Raw genomic sequence first — 13611 nt, forward strand, 5'->3', positions numbered from 1 at the left:
GGCAGCTTGAGAAGAGGAAGGGACAGTAACTTTTCTGTCCACTCTTATCCTCCCCCTCTCCCCCCCGATTTTGATAAAGGAATGCATGAGGGAACTGTGACTTCCAGGTTACCTTGGTATGAAGACCTCTTGGAGAATGTCTATTTTAAGACATAGGTACAAAATAAAACTAAAGGCTCTCCATAGCCTAGTATTCAAATTGGTCATTACAGTTCTGTTTCAGACATATCTGAGGTTATGCTAATTGCTTCTAGTATGGCAGAGTCTGGTTCTACCTCTAAGCAGTCATCTATTAACTTGCATTCATCTATATGCTTGTGAAATGACAGAAATGGCTTCTCCTGCAATGGGTTAAGACTATGTAATGGTGGAGAGAAGACAAGCTGAGCATATATCCAAAAGGAAGTTTGCAATCTAAAAGATGTTTTCTCTAAGTCACTGTATTACTGGGTATTTTGGCAAGAATTTGGCATTCTGTTTCCAAAAACTTATAAAAACAAAAACAACAAAAAAAAACCCCAAAAAACCAACTTGACTGTTTAGTTTAAAATATTACATTTTGGTGTATTAAACTAGGTTTGCTATGAAGTAAGTTCTTAACCTCTCCACCTACGGGAACTACTTTGTCCTCTGAAGATGAAGACTCTCAATTAGAATGTTTTTAGGGTGTTTCTGGGGACTTTCATCCCTGAACAGGCATGGCTTAATTTGGGATGGCTGCAGTGGCATCTACTGCCTGGTGCAAGCTGCCTCACTTGTCTTCAACCTCTCGGTATCAACTGGGATAACAAAAATGCCATTGCAGTTCATAAGCCCAATGCAGGGAGACAAGCATTGATTTTGATTTTCCACACCATGCCCTTTGGGTATATTTCTGCTGGTTTGCCAAGTGTTGTGTAAGTAACCGCAATGTTTCTGTAGCAGGAACAAGACAGACAGCTGCAGAGGATGGAACTTCTCACCCTATTTTCACTCACAATTCACAGCCCTGTGATGATGTGGGTGTACCCTACTTCTACACAGGTCTAAAGCTACTACTCTGCTTCTACAATGAACTGCTGCCTGTACATGCTGGTTTTACCAGCTGAGGACAGACAAAAAGAGAGAAAATAAGCCATTTCTCTGCAAGCATTAGCCCTTTTTCTTTTTTTAAAAAAAGGATTTTTACCTCGTTATCTCTGGCCAGCAAAGTAGCGAATTCTTCCTTGAGCTTCTGTAAAAGAATGGTGAATGATGTGGGTGCAAGCAGACAAGGTGTCCTGGGAAGGTGTTTGCACTTCTTGTGAAGATGATGGGTTGCACCCCAGGATAGAGAAGTAGCAGACAGGATAGCTTGGTAAGCTGAAGCAATAGTAGCTCTACTCTGCTGAAAAAGGGTGGCCTTACTTTTGTGAGCTAGTTCAAACAGCAAGTTACTAATTCTGCAGAAAAAAAACTATAGGAGAAGTGGTTTCCTGTCAGTTTAGTGAGCTGAAGTGGCATATGGCGGGGGAAGAGGGGATCAGCTGTGTCCCAGAGTCAATGCAAGGGAAAAGCAGAATCACAAGGGGAGTTTTGGCAGAAAAAAAGTGAAATTTCACAGGATCATTGAGACGATCTAATGGCTTGCTTCTGTTGATGCATGCCCTGAGCGGTTCTGGTTCTCCTGACTAACAGGATGTGCTGCTTTAACAGTTTCTTATTAAATGAAGTCAAGTTACTTCAGGGAAGAGCTGTCTTTTGCAAATGACCTGAAAGGACATGGCAGTCTGCCTAGAAAAGATGAATATCTTTAATTTACCTGTCAAGAATAAAGAAAATTAGTAGCTTGCGTCTTAGTCTTTGAGATTTCAGCACTAAAATGTCTTCTGCTTTTTAAAGCATCTCCTTCTTACAATGAATGTTTCATGAAAACCAGATATAGTCAGCATTGCTAGTCAAGACTGCTACATGTAAACCTCTCACCTGGAACATGGCTATTTTTTTCCTACCTAAAGCCCATGTTTTGAACTTTATCTGAAATATGCCAAGTATCCAATTGCCAAGTTCGTAAAACTGGTGCCAGCAGTCTCATTCACCACTTTAGTAGAAATACAGAGAAGAAAGTCCAACTGTAACTGGGCTGGGAGCCTGTTGATCAAGAACAACAGAGACTGAGGCATTTAGGAGCTGTAGTCAAGTTTAGAGTTTGACCTAACCTGTAGCAGTTGAAGCATTCTTACCTCTGCTCTTCTGCTGACCAGCACTCCAGAAGGGGCTGAGACTCCTTTGAACAGGACTTGCGCCAGAAAACTGCTCAGAATGCTGCTGGAAAATAAAATTCAAGTATATTACTGAAAAATTGCTTAAAACGATACACAATGCATCATTCACTGAATATTTAAGTTTCATATTCTTAAAATGAATTTCTTCCTCAAATAACATATCTGTTCTGCAGCTATGCTTCATTCCTTTTCCCCTTGGAAAAACTTTTTAAACAAAGATATATATCAAATTTAGTGTTGTTTATTGTTTAAGCATGTAATATATTCAAAAAGGTCTTTGGAGAAGAGTGTGACTTGTGTATCATAACTTAGAAGTTTTTATTATGACCTCTTTACATAAACACATATAAATCAGTAGTGCTCAACTTAAGTTATAATTACAGTACATTCTAAAATAGTTTTACAGCTTGCATTTTTAGTCTTTGTGTTCAAATAATGAGTGTTTATTTCAGACTTGGACATTTTATTTAAGATCATTTGTAATGAAAGGGTTTAACAGGGTACATGCTGATGGACTTTCACTCTGAAAAGTTAAGTATCAGACAATTTGTAACCTAATAGACAACTCTCTCGTCAAATACAGGTTTATGCTAGATTTCTACTTCTAAAACCCAGCATAGTGTAAAACTCTATCTTGAAATGGGAACCGTTTCTTTCTTTTTATATTAAAATATCTTTTCCTACAGGAATGTATTAGCATATCTCAGATTCTAGTGCCAAACTTTCTGCTATGAATAAAAATGCTAATGAATTCTAGCATCTGTTTCTGTAAGATTCTTAACAAACATTGAATAGCTGCATCAGTGTTAAGTAGATGCAATAGATCTAATTCAAGATGGCTGCAAAGTGGAGATGCTTTTTTCTGAAGAAGAAAGGAAATGCTTTATGAGCAAAAAGCAGATGGACACTTAAGCTTGCAATAGGTAGTTTGGGCCACCCCATTTAAAAAATATGCCTGTGTTCAGAGTACTAATGTATGTAGATTCGTATCTATGAAATTATGGGTCTTACTGAAACTTACATTTCTTGGGCTCATTCAGCCCTACTGCTGAACTATCCCAATAAGTTTGTCTTAGTCTTGGTTTTGTATAAGCAATTTTAAAAAAATCATAAAAAGGATATGGCAATATGCCGACTAGTCTGGTGACTCTTTTCCTACTTGTGGCACTGTACTTTTCTGTCCCTCTTTTGCTCATCTTTAAAAACTACCTTTCATGATTAGACTTTCTGGTTTTAGAGGTATTCTTTGTTGGCTTTTGGACACTTGATCATAACCATAAGCCTTATCTGAAAAGCACTTTTTCCGGCAGGCAAATTTGAAGAAAAGGAAGATCGAGTTCCAAAGCTGGAGCACTTAAACAACCTGGTATATATGTACAGTGTGAACGTGGTATTGAACAAGAAAGATTTGCTCAGAATGGAACTGCTGCTTTTGGAAAACTTCAACTGGAACCTCTGCCTGCCCACACCAGCACACTACATCGACTACTACCTCTTTGCTTCCGTAGGCGAGAACGACCTTCACAATGGCTGGCCGATCACCTCCCTGACCAAAGTCAAACCTTTCATGGAGAAATATGCGTATTACTTCCTTGATTTCTCAGTGCAAGGTAAAAGGCTTGATTTTATGCTAGAATGATCTTCCATCTGCCAAAATACAAAAATCTGAAGGGAAATAAGGGCTTAAAAACTTGTCATAATATGGATTGCACAAAATTATATGTGCATAATGGTATCTCATGTTCGAGTTGTTACAGATGGCAAGTGGCATGTTGTCCTCTTTTTGAGGATAAACCTCTTGTCACCTTTCAGAAATCTCTAGGTGAGGTGCATTTTTGTTTGTTTTCCTCTTTAGCCTCGAACTCTAATTGGAGAGCCTGTCAGAAAGACGGACTAACTTTTGATCTGCCACCAACTATAAGCTACTGTCAGTCAGTTACAGGCACGATCTGTCATGCAGTTCCATGTCTGGATTCTTGATTTTGGAAGGTTGTGTCCTATTCTGTATGACGTGAAATAATGATGGAGCTTTTAAGGATTTGGTTTGCGCAGCTTCCAAAATCTGTCCATATGAGAGGCAATAAACTGCAACATCCTCGTAAGCCAGTTTCCACACTAATGAAAATGTATGTGTGAATGTCAATACCTGACTTTAGTTCAGTTGAGACCAAATGACAGTTTTCAGCATAGTCATTTTATGGCTTTTTCTGAAATTAAAAAACTATAATGAAACCTTTATAGTAGTACAGACAAGTAGTACAGAGGTCTTCAGGAAAGCTTCATCCAATTTTGAGATACATTTTCTGGGAATGAGTTAATGCTCTGAGATGGGTGGAACAAAGCTGAGGATTTAACTTTGTCCTGTTTTGCCATTTATATACATAATGGGCTCACTGCAGTGATTAGTAAGAGTATAATCCTTGCTTTTTTTTTCTTTTATAGATCACACTTTCCTTCTTTTTCGTCCATCTTTGATTGCTGCAGCTTGTGTGTGCGCTTCACGTATATGTATGCAGATTTCTCCTGCCTGGACAACACAGCTTGAATTGCTAACATCTTACTCCTGGGAGCATCTTGCCCAGTGCATTGAAATGATGCTCATGTAAGATCAGAATTTGAGTAACCTGTCGTACTCTTAGTAAGATGTTAATAATAGTTTTAAAAATATATATCTGTATGGTGTTTATTTAGCCACAATCAATATATTGGTACATCTCCATCTTTAGTTTAGAGAGGAATAAAAGAAGAAGAGCAGGTCATTTTACTAAATTCTGTATTTTAACAATGTTTGCAATGGGGAAAGGAGAGCAGAGTTCAGTGTTCATTACACCTTCTTGTACCAGTTGCTTATGTGATTGGTTGGAAGCTTTAACAGATGGTTGCTGCAAGCTTTCTTGCCTTTGTTTTCTTGTTGTACATGCAAGATACACTGGTGTCTCTCTGCAGCAAGTTATCCCTAACATCAGAAATGCAGCAGGGAGAGACATTCCAGCACTATTCCTTGCTCCTTTCTCCAGCAAAGGACATGCCTGCAGTTACTCCATACTGCCCTGTTATATGAGCACATACAAGTTCTAGCAGAAAATAATAATTGTAAAAAAATTATATATAAACTGACTTAGATTGGGAGGGATGTTGGACCCTAGAGGTGACTTCCAGAATTTTTACTCAAAGCAGGGCCAGCTCTGAAGTTAAATCAGAGTGCTCAGGACCTTTTCTAGCTAAGTGTTGACGATGTCCGAGGATGGAGATTTCCCAGTCTCTCCGGGCAATCTGTTCCAGTGTTTGATCATCCTTGTGGTGAAAATGCTTTTTCCTAATATCTAACTAAAATTTCCCTTGTTCACTCATAGTTATGCACCTTAATACTCTGCCAATACCTATGCAGTGTATTTTAAGATTTCTTTATATTGTGGACTTAAGGTTCCAAGATCTATTCCATCCTTGAAACATACTTGTGATGCAAAATGATCTATAAACCTGTTGTTAGTGTCTGAAGATCCCACCAGGATAGTTAGAAATGAATTGTGATAGCAAAGTAATGTGGGTTTATTGCTGATGGTGTTAATCTACCAAGTGCCTGATCCGTAGTTCAATGACAAGTTCCTCAGTAGACACTCATGCAGTTTATTCTTGGAGATCTGGAATAAGGATGCCCATGGGTGGGAGTAATCAATATTTATCATATATACTAAGGGCCAAAAAGCTGATGGTGCAGCCTCACTGGTGAAAACTTTGGAATATACACAAGCTCTAAGAAGTCCTCTCTTTGATAATCTTAATTGTAATTGTTTCAGATATTACGAGAATGATGTCAAAGAAGCCAGTAACGTAAAAAAGCAAGTAACAATACAACATCAACAGCAAGTAATGGAAAATCTGAGCCATCAAACCACTACTCAAGTCCTATTTCAGCAATCCAGCTATCACCCTTTAGCCCAACATTCAGCTACTTTTTCCCAGTTTCAGTCACCAGTGCAAGATTTGTGCTCTGCTTATCGTGACTCCTTACAGGCACAGAGGCCCAGCAGCCTGCTTGCTGGGAGTGCTAACAGCTCACTGTGCTCTTACGCTGCTCTTCAGGCCAGCCTTCAGCCATCTGCCCAGACTCTGCCCATCCAAACACCTACTGCTATGCAGGTGGCCATGGGAACAGAGCCCAGACACTGCATCTCCATGGCTTATGGCAGTAGCTACTTCAGTGGTCAGCACTCATATGCAGCTGGGTGTTTTGACAGTTAAGTATTGATGGTGGGGAAAAAAAGGTGGTATCAATAGAGGCTAACAACCCTGTGTGTGAGCCAAAATATTTATCTGAATGAAAACCATGAAGGAACAGAATCCTTACAATTTGCTCATTCACAAGACATTGATCTGGATCCATTGATAACTGGAAACCAGGTGCCTTTATGTCAAGGATTATACTTTTGGCTCTTAATGAGAGAGAGAAATAGAAATGCAATAACATACCTCACTTAATGTCACTTTGAAAGTCACCTGCATAGAAACCCTATGGAAATCACTTCCTCCTAGTCTTCAGTTAGTGGCTTGTCAGAGTTTGCTGAAAGCTTGTGCTGAAGAGTTGTTTCAGGCTGGAATGTTTGTTGGATTTCTGACTAAGGAGCCATGCAGTTAAGAGGATGTTCTTGGAAGATGTGTAGTGCTCTCACTCTTTCCCAGGGACACATCTCTTGAACAATGCAGCTTATACTACTGGAAGCGTCTACTAAAAATATACTGAAAAAGGATGTCGCTTAGATGTTAATACTGTTATTCTCTGCAGAAATCAATGTGTAGAACACTTTCCATTTTCTTTGAGCAGGAGCAATAGTTTAGGAATAAGACTTGAACACAAAGGGAAAAAAGAAAAACAGGCCAGAAGACCACTGGAATCATTTTTGCCTTAAAATCCACTTGGAATCTAGATGTGGTGCTGCTGAATGGAACATTGCTCTGCCTTCACTTATTAAAGAAAACTCAATCTTAAATCATCATCTAGATCTTTAACATGTTGCTGCTTTTTGAGACTGGAGACTATGGCTAGTAAAATTGTTTACAAGCTTTATCAGGGATTTAATGTTACTTGAAGAAATCCTCTTGGAAAAAACTCTTGAAAGAGGTTCACTGCCTTCAGTTATTTCATCTTTTGGGCTTATTATTTTGTGGCAGAAGTTCAAGCTCAGGACAGGAACTTGTGCTAATGGAGGCAGAGATAGGGAACTGCCTAACTTTACTGTTGAAATTAGAGTTTGTTTGATTACAGAGCTAGATAATGATTTTTTCAAATAGCATCTTGGCACTCTATTGAAAATACAGCTGGTAAACTAAAGATCACATTACTTCCTTGCAGTGGACACACCTACTGTTGCATATCCAAAGGTTTCCTTTTTAACTGAAACCAGAGATGCTGACTCAAGAAATTCTTTGTAGGGTGGTTTGTTTGTTTTGTTTTGTTTTTTTACAGTAATGTGGATATTTACAAGAAACAGACTTCTGCAAATGTGAAATTTTATTTTTGATATGTAACCACTATTGTGAATTTCTTTGAAGGAAGTATTGTTTGTTTTAAAGTTCTCAGGACAGCAATACAGGTAATGTGCAATATGTTTTACTGACTTGAGGCAGGTTTTTAAAGTCACATGTCGGTCAGTGCTGTTTTAAATTGTATTTTTAGAAAAATGTTTTTAAGGGTGTTTTAGGGTGGAGGGGAAAATTAGCCTGTACGCTAATGTGTGCTTGTGTAACTATCTTCCCAGAATGCAGTTTTTGGTATGGTGGTAATACATTTCCTCCACGCAGCAGGAGGAAATGTTTCATTAAAAAAAAAAAAAAGTGCAAACTGTAAGGGAAAAGGCAGTGCTCCTCAGAATGAGTCTAGAAGTTTAGAGAATTTAGTTCATTGCTTATTCTGCTGGTTTTGTATTTATACTAAACTTTATTTTCAGAAGGTTTTAGTGTATCTTTTTGTTATAATTTCTCATTCAACAGACAACCACATATATGTTGCAGTACTGTTACATGTTTTTTCTTTTGTTTTCATCACCTTTATAATGCAGGTTATGTGCTGTGTTATACTTTGGACTGATAACACAATTGTGAGAATACTTGTGAAGTTCTTAATGAAAGTTTCCAATAAACAAACATAAAACTGAAGTGGCCTTCTTAATTTTATAGTGTTCTTCCTTCGCTTTTAAGAAATAACAAAGAATATATGTCTGCACCTTAAAAATACATCATCTGAGCATCCACAGTGTTTTACAGAACAGAAGAATCATAGGATTAATGTCATGGAAAGGCTTTGCCAAACTGTGAAGGATGAGGAATATCAGGAAGCTGATCACTGCATAGAAAGTGAGCTCCTATTCCAGGTTTAAAATGTTGGTATTTAGGAAGTATAAAGTGAGCTGGGATGATGGCTAAAGATAGGTGGAAAATATGCAGGGACATGGTAGGATAATACAGGAACTGATTTTTTTCCAGCTTATGTGGCCAGTATTTCTCAAGGCGTGCTGTCTTACTTCATGAGATGAAAAGACTGAATAAGAGAGCTTGTGTTTGTATATTCAACCTTCTTCTAGTGACTGCAGGTTCTACAGAGGAATTGTCCCTTGACTTCTCTATGTTCTGCTTGTGGCTTTGCATCAACTATGGACTTGAGGCAGATAAAGTCCAATAGCAGCCTCTGAAATGGATGGAAAAGACTTCTGAGAATTTAGAGCTGGCCTAATATTGCTTTGATTGAACAGCCTCTTCAGAATGCTTTAATGTTTCTGAGAATTCCACTCATTTAATTTTCAGACAAATATTTTTTCATGTGACTATCATTTCTTGTGTGAAGGTATACCTCTTCAGAAAGAGAAAATGTGGAAGTGTTCAGACAACCTAAAAACATTTTTCTAAACATTATTTTGCCACAATTACTCTTGGAGGGAGTTGCAGAGGTGCATGCAAAGCCGAGTTCCTTTTTAAAAAACAAATGGATGCAAAACATTCCGCCTCATGCTTGTGCTGTTTGATGCTGTCAGTTGCAGCCTGTGCATAGATCAGAACTTTTACAAGCTGATTAACTTGTACTTCCCTAGCACACTTCATAGGACGTAATAAAGGCTGCTGCAAAAGCAAATTCAGAGAGATCTGAGTGGGAATGGAAAGAGAGAATCTTAATTTACAAAACAGGATAGTGCACTAGTAACCTCCCTGGATGGGAGAGAGTTGCAGAGGTAACCAAGCAAATGAGAAAGCTGACAATATAAAAAAATGGTATTAATGAGTCCTGACAAGGGCCCCAGAAGGGATATAGATAGAAAAAGGTCTTCTGATGTTGATGAGGCTTCAAAGATTAAAATGAGCTTGCTTAAAGATCTCAGAGCTGCAGCTTACTGGTTTAAACAAGCAGAAATATAACCTCCATTTTGTGAGAAAGTCACAACTTAGTAGCTTTGGCTACTTTGCAAATACAGTTTGATCCTTCTGTTTTATCAAGTCTTAAGTACTGTAGAGAATGACTTCCATTAAATTTGATATAATGCCCTTTGATCAGTTTAATCAACTCATCAATGACGCATACAGGTTGTTGCTTAATAAAACGTAGCTTAGACACTTCCTGAGAAGTGTCTCTAGATGCTAGCAAATGTCTCCCAAACACTGATTTTGACAAGCACCCCCTGGGGTGTTTATTTTGCTTTCTATGCTGCCATTTCAAGACAAGCCTTAAAAACGTCCTCAACTGAACAGGTAGGAATACTTTTTCCCCATGTGAAAGCATCTCTGCTTCTCACCTTTCCTCCTGCCCCCCCACCCCCCAAAAAAATCAACAAATACCCACAGACCAATGGAGTGGGAAGTCATTTGTGCTTGCTCTTCTAAGCCTGCTCTGTGAAGCTACCAAATGTTTTAAGTGTACTAGAAGGACTACAAAGACAACATTTGCTCCTTCTAATTTCTATTTTAAGTTGTTCCCTGTGCTGTGCTGGTACCACTGCTTGTGGATCAGAAAGTGAATCGGATCAAGGAATCATGCAAAGTTAAATAACAGGGTTAATTTAGCATTTTTAGTGGAATATATTATGCTGTTCAGACAACAACTGTTACTTAACCTTGCTCAGCACATCACAAGACTTCCAGTGGGCAGGGCAGATTGGTGACAGAGCTTTTCTAATATGCATTCAGATTCCTGACCTCCTTCCTCTTGTGTGTTATCACTCATGGTCCTGAATGGTTCACGAACCTGTAAGAGGGCTTTGTAGTCTCTGATGTTTCTGCCTTCATCCAGAATTTAGGAACTGAATTTGCCTTTCTCAGTGAAAAAGTTTACATCTGCCTTATTCATTGGCCAAAACAGACAACAGAGAGGCACTCTTTGGAAGGCAAAGTAAATAGTAGATTGTAGCTTTAAGAATGTCATAGATCAAGGTTGCTTAGGCTCCCCGGATAGTAAGCATCAAGCTCCCACAACAACACATACAGCTTTTGTTTGCCCTTTCAGAGCAGCAGCAGATCTTTAGTCATAGACAACAGTTAGTTTAGGAATAGAAGAAATTGTCATGCAGCACAAAATGCACATATGTTTTGCTGGATTGATTACTGCATTTAGTAGCTGTCTAGATGGAACCATGAAAGCATCAAGAGCGCTGAATTTGTAAACTTTCACATTGGCTACTGTAATTGCTTGGTAACAAAATGTGTGTACTTCAAGTAACTAAATCACCATAAAAGTCCATGCATGAAAAACATACTTCCTGCAACGGATTACTGTCTGGTTTTAAAAGTGTTCTCTGCTTTCAGTAGTGAAAGCTTGGTGGCAATAAAAGGACCTTCATACTAATGTGCTCCTTTCCTATTTTTGAGTTTGAAAGTTGTAGAACTGGATTTGTAACAAAGTATACAATTTTCTAGAGAGTCTAGAAAAATCCCATTCTTCCTTTAAAGTTTTTGGTGTCTGTCTAATGGCAATAACTACTTTATTGGATGCAGAATGTGAAAGGAAAAAAAAAAAGTGCCAGTTAAGTTACACAACACTGAATGTAATCACTTTAGAACTGGAATTAATGGCATTTGGCTGCTTCCATTTTGTTTTCAAAGCAGTGGATGACCAGGTATCAACACCATCTCCTTTGGAGCAGATTCTTATGGCTAAATTTGGTTTAGTCAAAATAGTCCAATCTTTGAGAAGACTAATGAAAAATTAAGTGGATGAAAGCTATGACTAATACAGTGAGAATGAGGAGTGGTTACCTCTCTAGTCAGCTAGCTGTGACCTGTTAATTGAGTGTACAGATAAAATAAAACTACCCCCCTTTCTCCCTCCCCCCCTTTTAAAACTACATTTCTGTTGATGATGTTCCTTAACGCTAGTTTGTTTAGGGCCAACATGAGTAGTCTGATACATTGCTTTTACTGTTCAAAAATTTGGCCAAATATTTTTTTCCATAATTGAAGTTCTGGGGGTTTAAAAGTTCTTTTGATAACAAGTTTGTCTTCCCCCCATTAATCTTCATAGAAATGTATATATCTGTAACCATTAACAGGAAAAGCCTATTTGTCTACATTCATTGAGGTTAATTTTACTCTGAAGAAAACATACTGACTTACCAATGAGTATAAGAGCAATCTGTGTCAATCCAACTTTCTTTGATACAGTAAGACATTGCTCACCTCTTCCATAGCTTGTTCTACTTAGCAAATATATTTTTTGTGCATGTGTCTAAATCTAATGCATTTCTTGTAATTCTAAGTTCCATATTTTACCCAAAGTATCTTATGATCACATTCCAGTCATTCAGAGTCACTATGACAGGGATTGCTTCCCTTCCCTGCACAAACTTCAGTAACTTCAAAACAGGGGCTTTATTGTGTTGTTCTGATGACTTTTCTATTTCCCTCTGATAACAGAGAGTTAGCTGACACTGAAATACAAAAAAACTGAAATCATTATTCATGGTCTGCCAAAGGACTTTCCACTGGGGTTTACAGCATTGTTGTAAGTTTTCAGACAGCTATCTATGAAATTAAGCAAAAGTTTGTGCAGCTGGCAGAATGTCTCAGTGTGTACTCCAGAGGACCTATGCTAAAGGGCTGACTTTGCAGCCCTGGGATGCTGTGATGGTGATTTATTTTGACAGTTTTGCTCAGTGTTGCTTTCAACAAAATTAAGACTACAAGTGGGGAAAGTAGAATCCAAAGAGAGTGTTCTTGTTGAGAGAGGAAGAAGAAAAAATTAGTAGCACTTACGTTGTTCATCAATATGACTGAAGAGGTTTAATTTCAACAAAATTTTGTTAAATTAGAAGATGTATTTGTTGTATGTATCAAAAGAATGTTGCAAGATTGAAGAGGTTTCAAATTGGACTCATGCTTTTCCAATTTAGGGTTCAGCACCATGCTTTCTAACAGAGTGCTTGGAAACAAAATTAAACATTGAGCAATACTTGGTCATAAACTATGTGCAGCCTGTTCTGGCAAACTGGTGACTGATCTCTCTTGAGAAGAAACGGAAAAAGCAGTTAAGAGCCTTTTTAAAATTAAGATACTCAGAATGATTGGGATTATTAGTCATGTACATGGCCTATAAGAAAATGAACTCTTGTGTACACAAGACACATGCCCTGGGCTAGTTACTGATTAGCAAATGGTGTTTGTGATTAGCTAGATCAAGTATCGAGAAGGCAAGAGACAGCTGGAAAAAGCACTTTACAGTGGGTCTCTGAAAAGGGAAAGCTTTGTGGCCCAGATACTGCCTAGAAATGATTTGGAACTGTGAACCTAAAAAGGGTGTCTATGTAATTCTTGTTGTGTTCAAGAAAAGAGGTTTTCATAGGCATTCTTTGTAAGTAAGCAAGACTGCATTAAAGAAATAACAGACTCCAACTTCTCTTCAAGAATCAGTCTGCAAAACCTTAAAAGTCCCCCAAGTACTTGGGTCAAGAGAATATACTGATGAGAACAAGGTAACCATGAGAGCAGTACTCTTGAGAAAATCAGTGCTTTAGAACTGATAAAAGCACGTGTTTTAATGATTGGTTAACCAATTTTATTTGTTTTAAAGCTCCTGAATTTCTGCCACGTGACCAGCAATGAGGTAAAAGACTTTCCTCAGGTCTTACATTTTGATATATGCCTTGGGCAGAATATTGTCCTACTCTCTAGTCTGAAGCTGAAGAGACCTATTAAATAGTTGGTAGACAACATTTGAGTATGTCAAGTATAAATTATATCCTGAAACATTTGGACTAGAGCAACATCACTAAATGCTCTTTGTGTCTTGTGATTTTTATGAGGCTTTTTTATCAGATCTTTAGGAATTGAGTAAGTACCAATGTTGGGAATAATATTACTCTGAAAAAAATTCTTCATGTTTGTAACGCAAAGA

The 13611-nt window shown here is 38.0% G+C and overlaps 1 protein-coding gene across 2 annotated transcripts in view; it reads left to right on the forward strand.

The window, feature by feature from the left end:
• The window catches only part of CCNJL (cyclin J like), a 28272-nt gene extending 19876 nt beyond the window's left edge, over nucleotides 1–8396 (forward strand). For both annotated transcript variants that reach the window (XM_026118573.2, XM_064520860.1), the window contains 3 exons: nucleotides 3554–3853; nucleotides 4686–4845; nucleotides 6041–8396. In XM_026118573.2, coding sequence (XP_025974358.1) covers nucleotides 3554–3853; nucleotides 4686–4845; nucleotides 6041–6485 — 905 coding nt within the window. In that variant the 3' untranslated portion in view covers nucleotides 6486–8396. The remainder of the gene's footprint in view (nucleotides 1–3553; nucleotides 3854–4685; nucleotides 4846–6040) is intronic.
• The last annotated feature ends 5215 nt before the right edge of the window (nucleotides 8397–13611 follow it).

This window comes from Dromaius novaehollandiae, chromosome 15 (assembly GCF_036370855.1).
Source record: "Dromaius novaehollandiae isolate bDroNov1 chromosome 15, bDroNov1.hap1, whole genome shotgun sequence".
NCBI lineage: Eukaryota > Metazoa > Chordata > Aves > Casuariiformes > Dromaiidae > Dromaius > Dromaius novaehollandiae.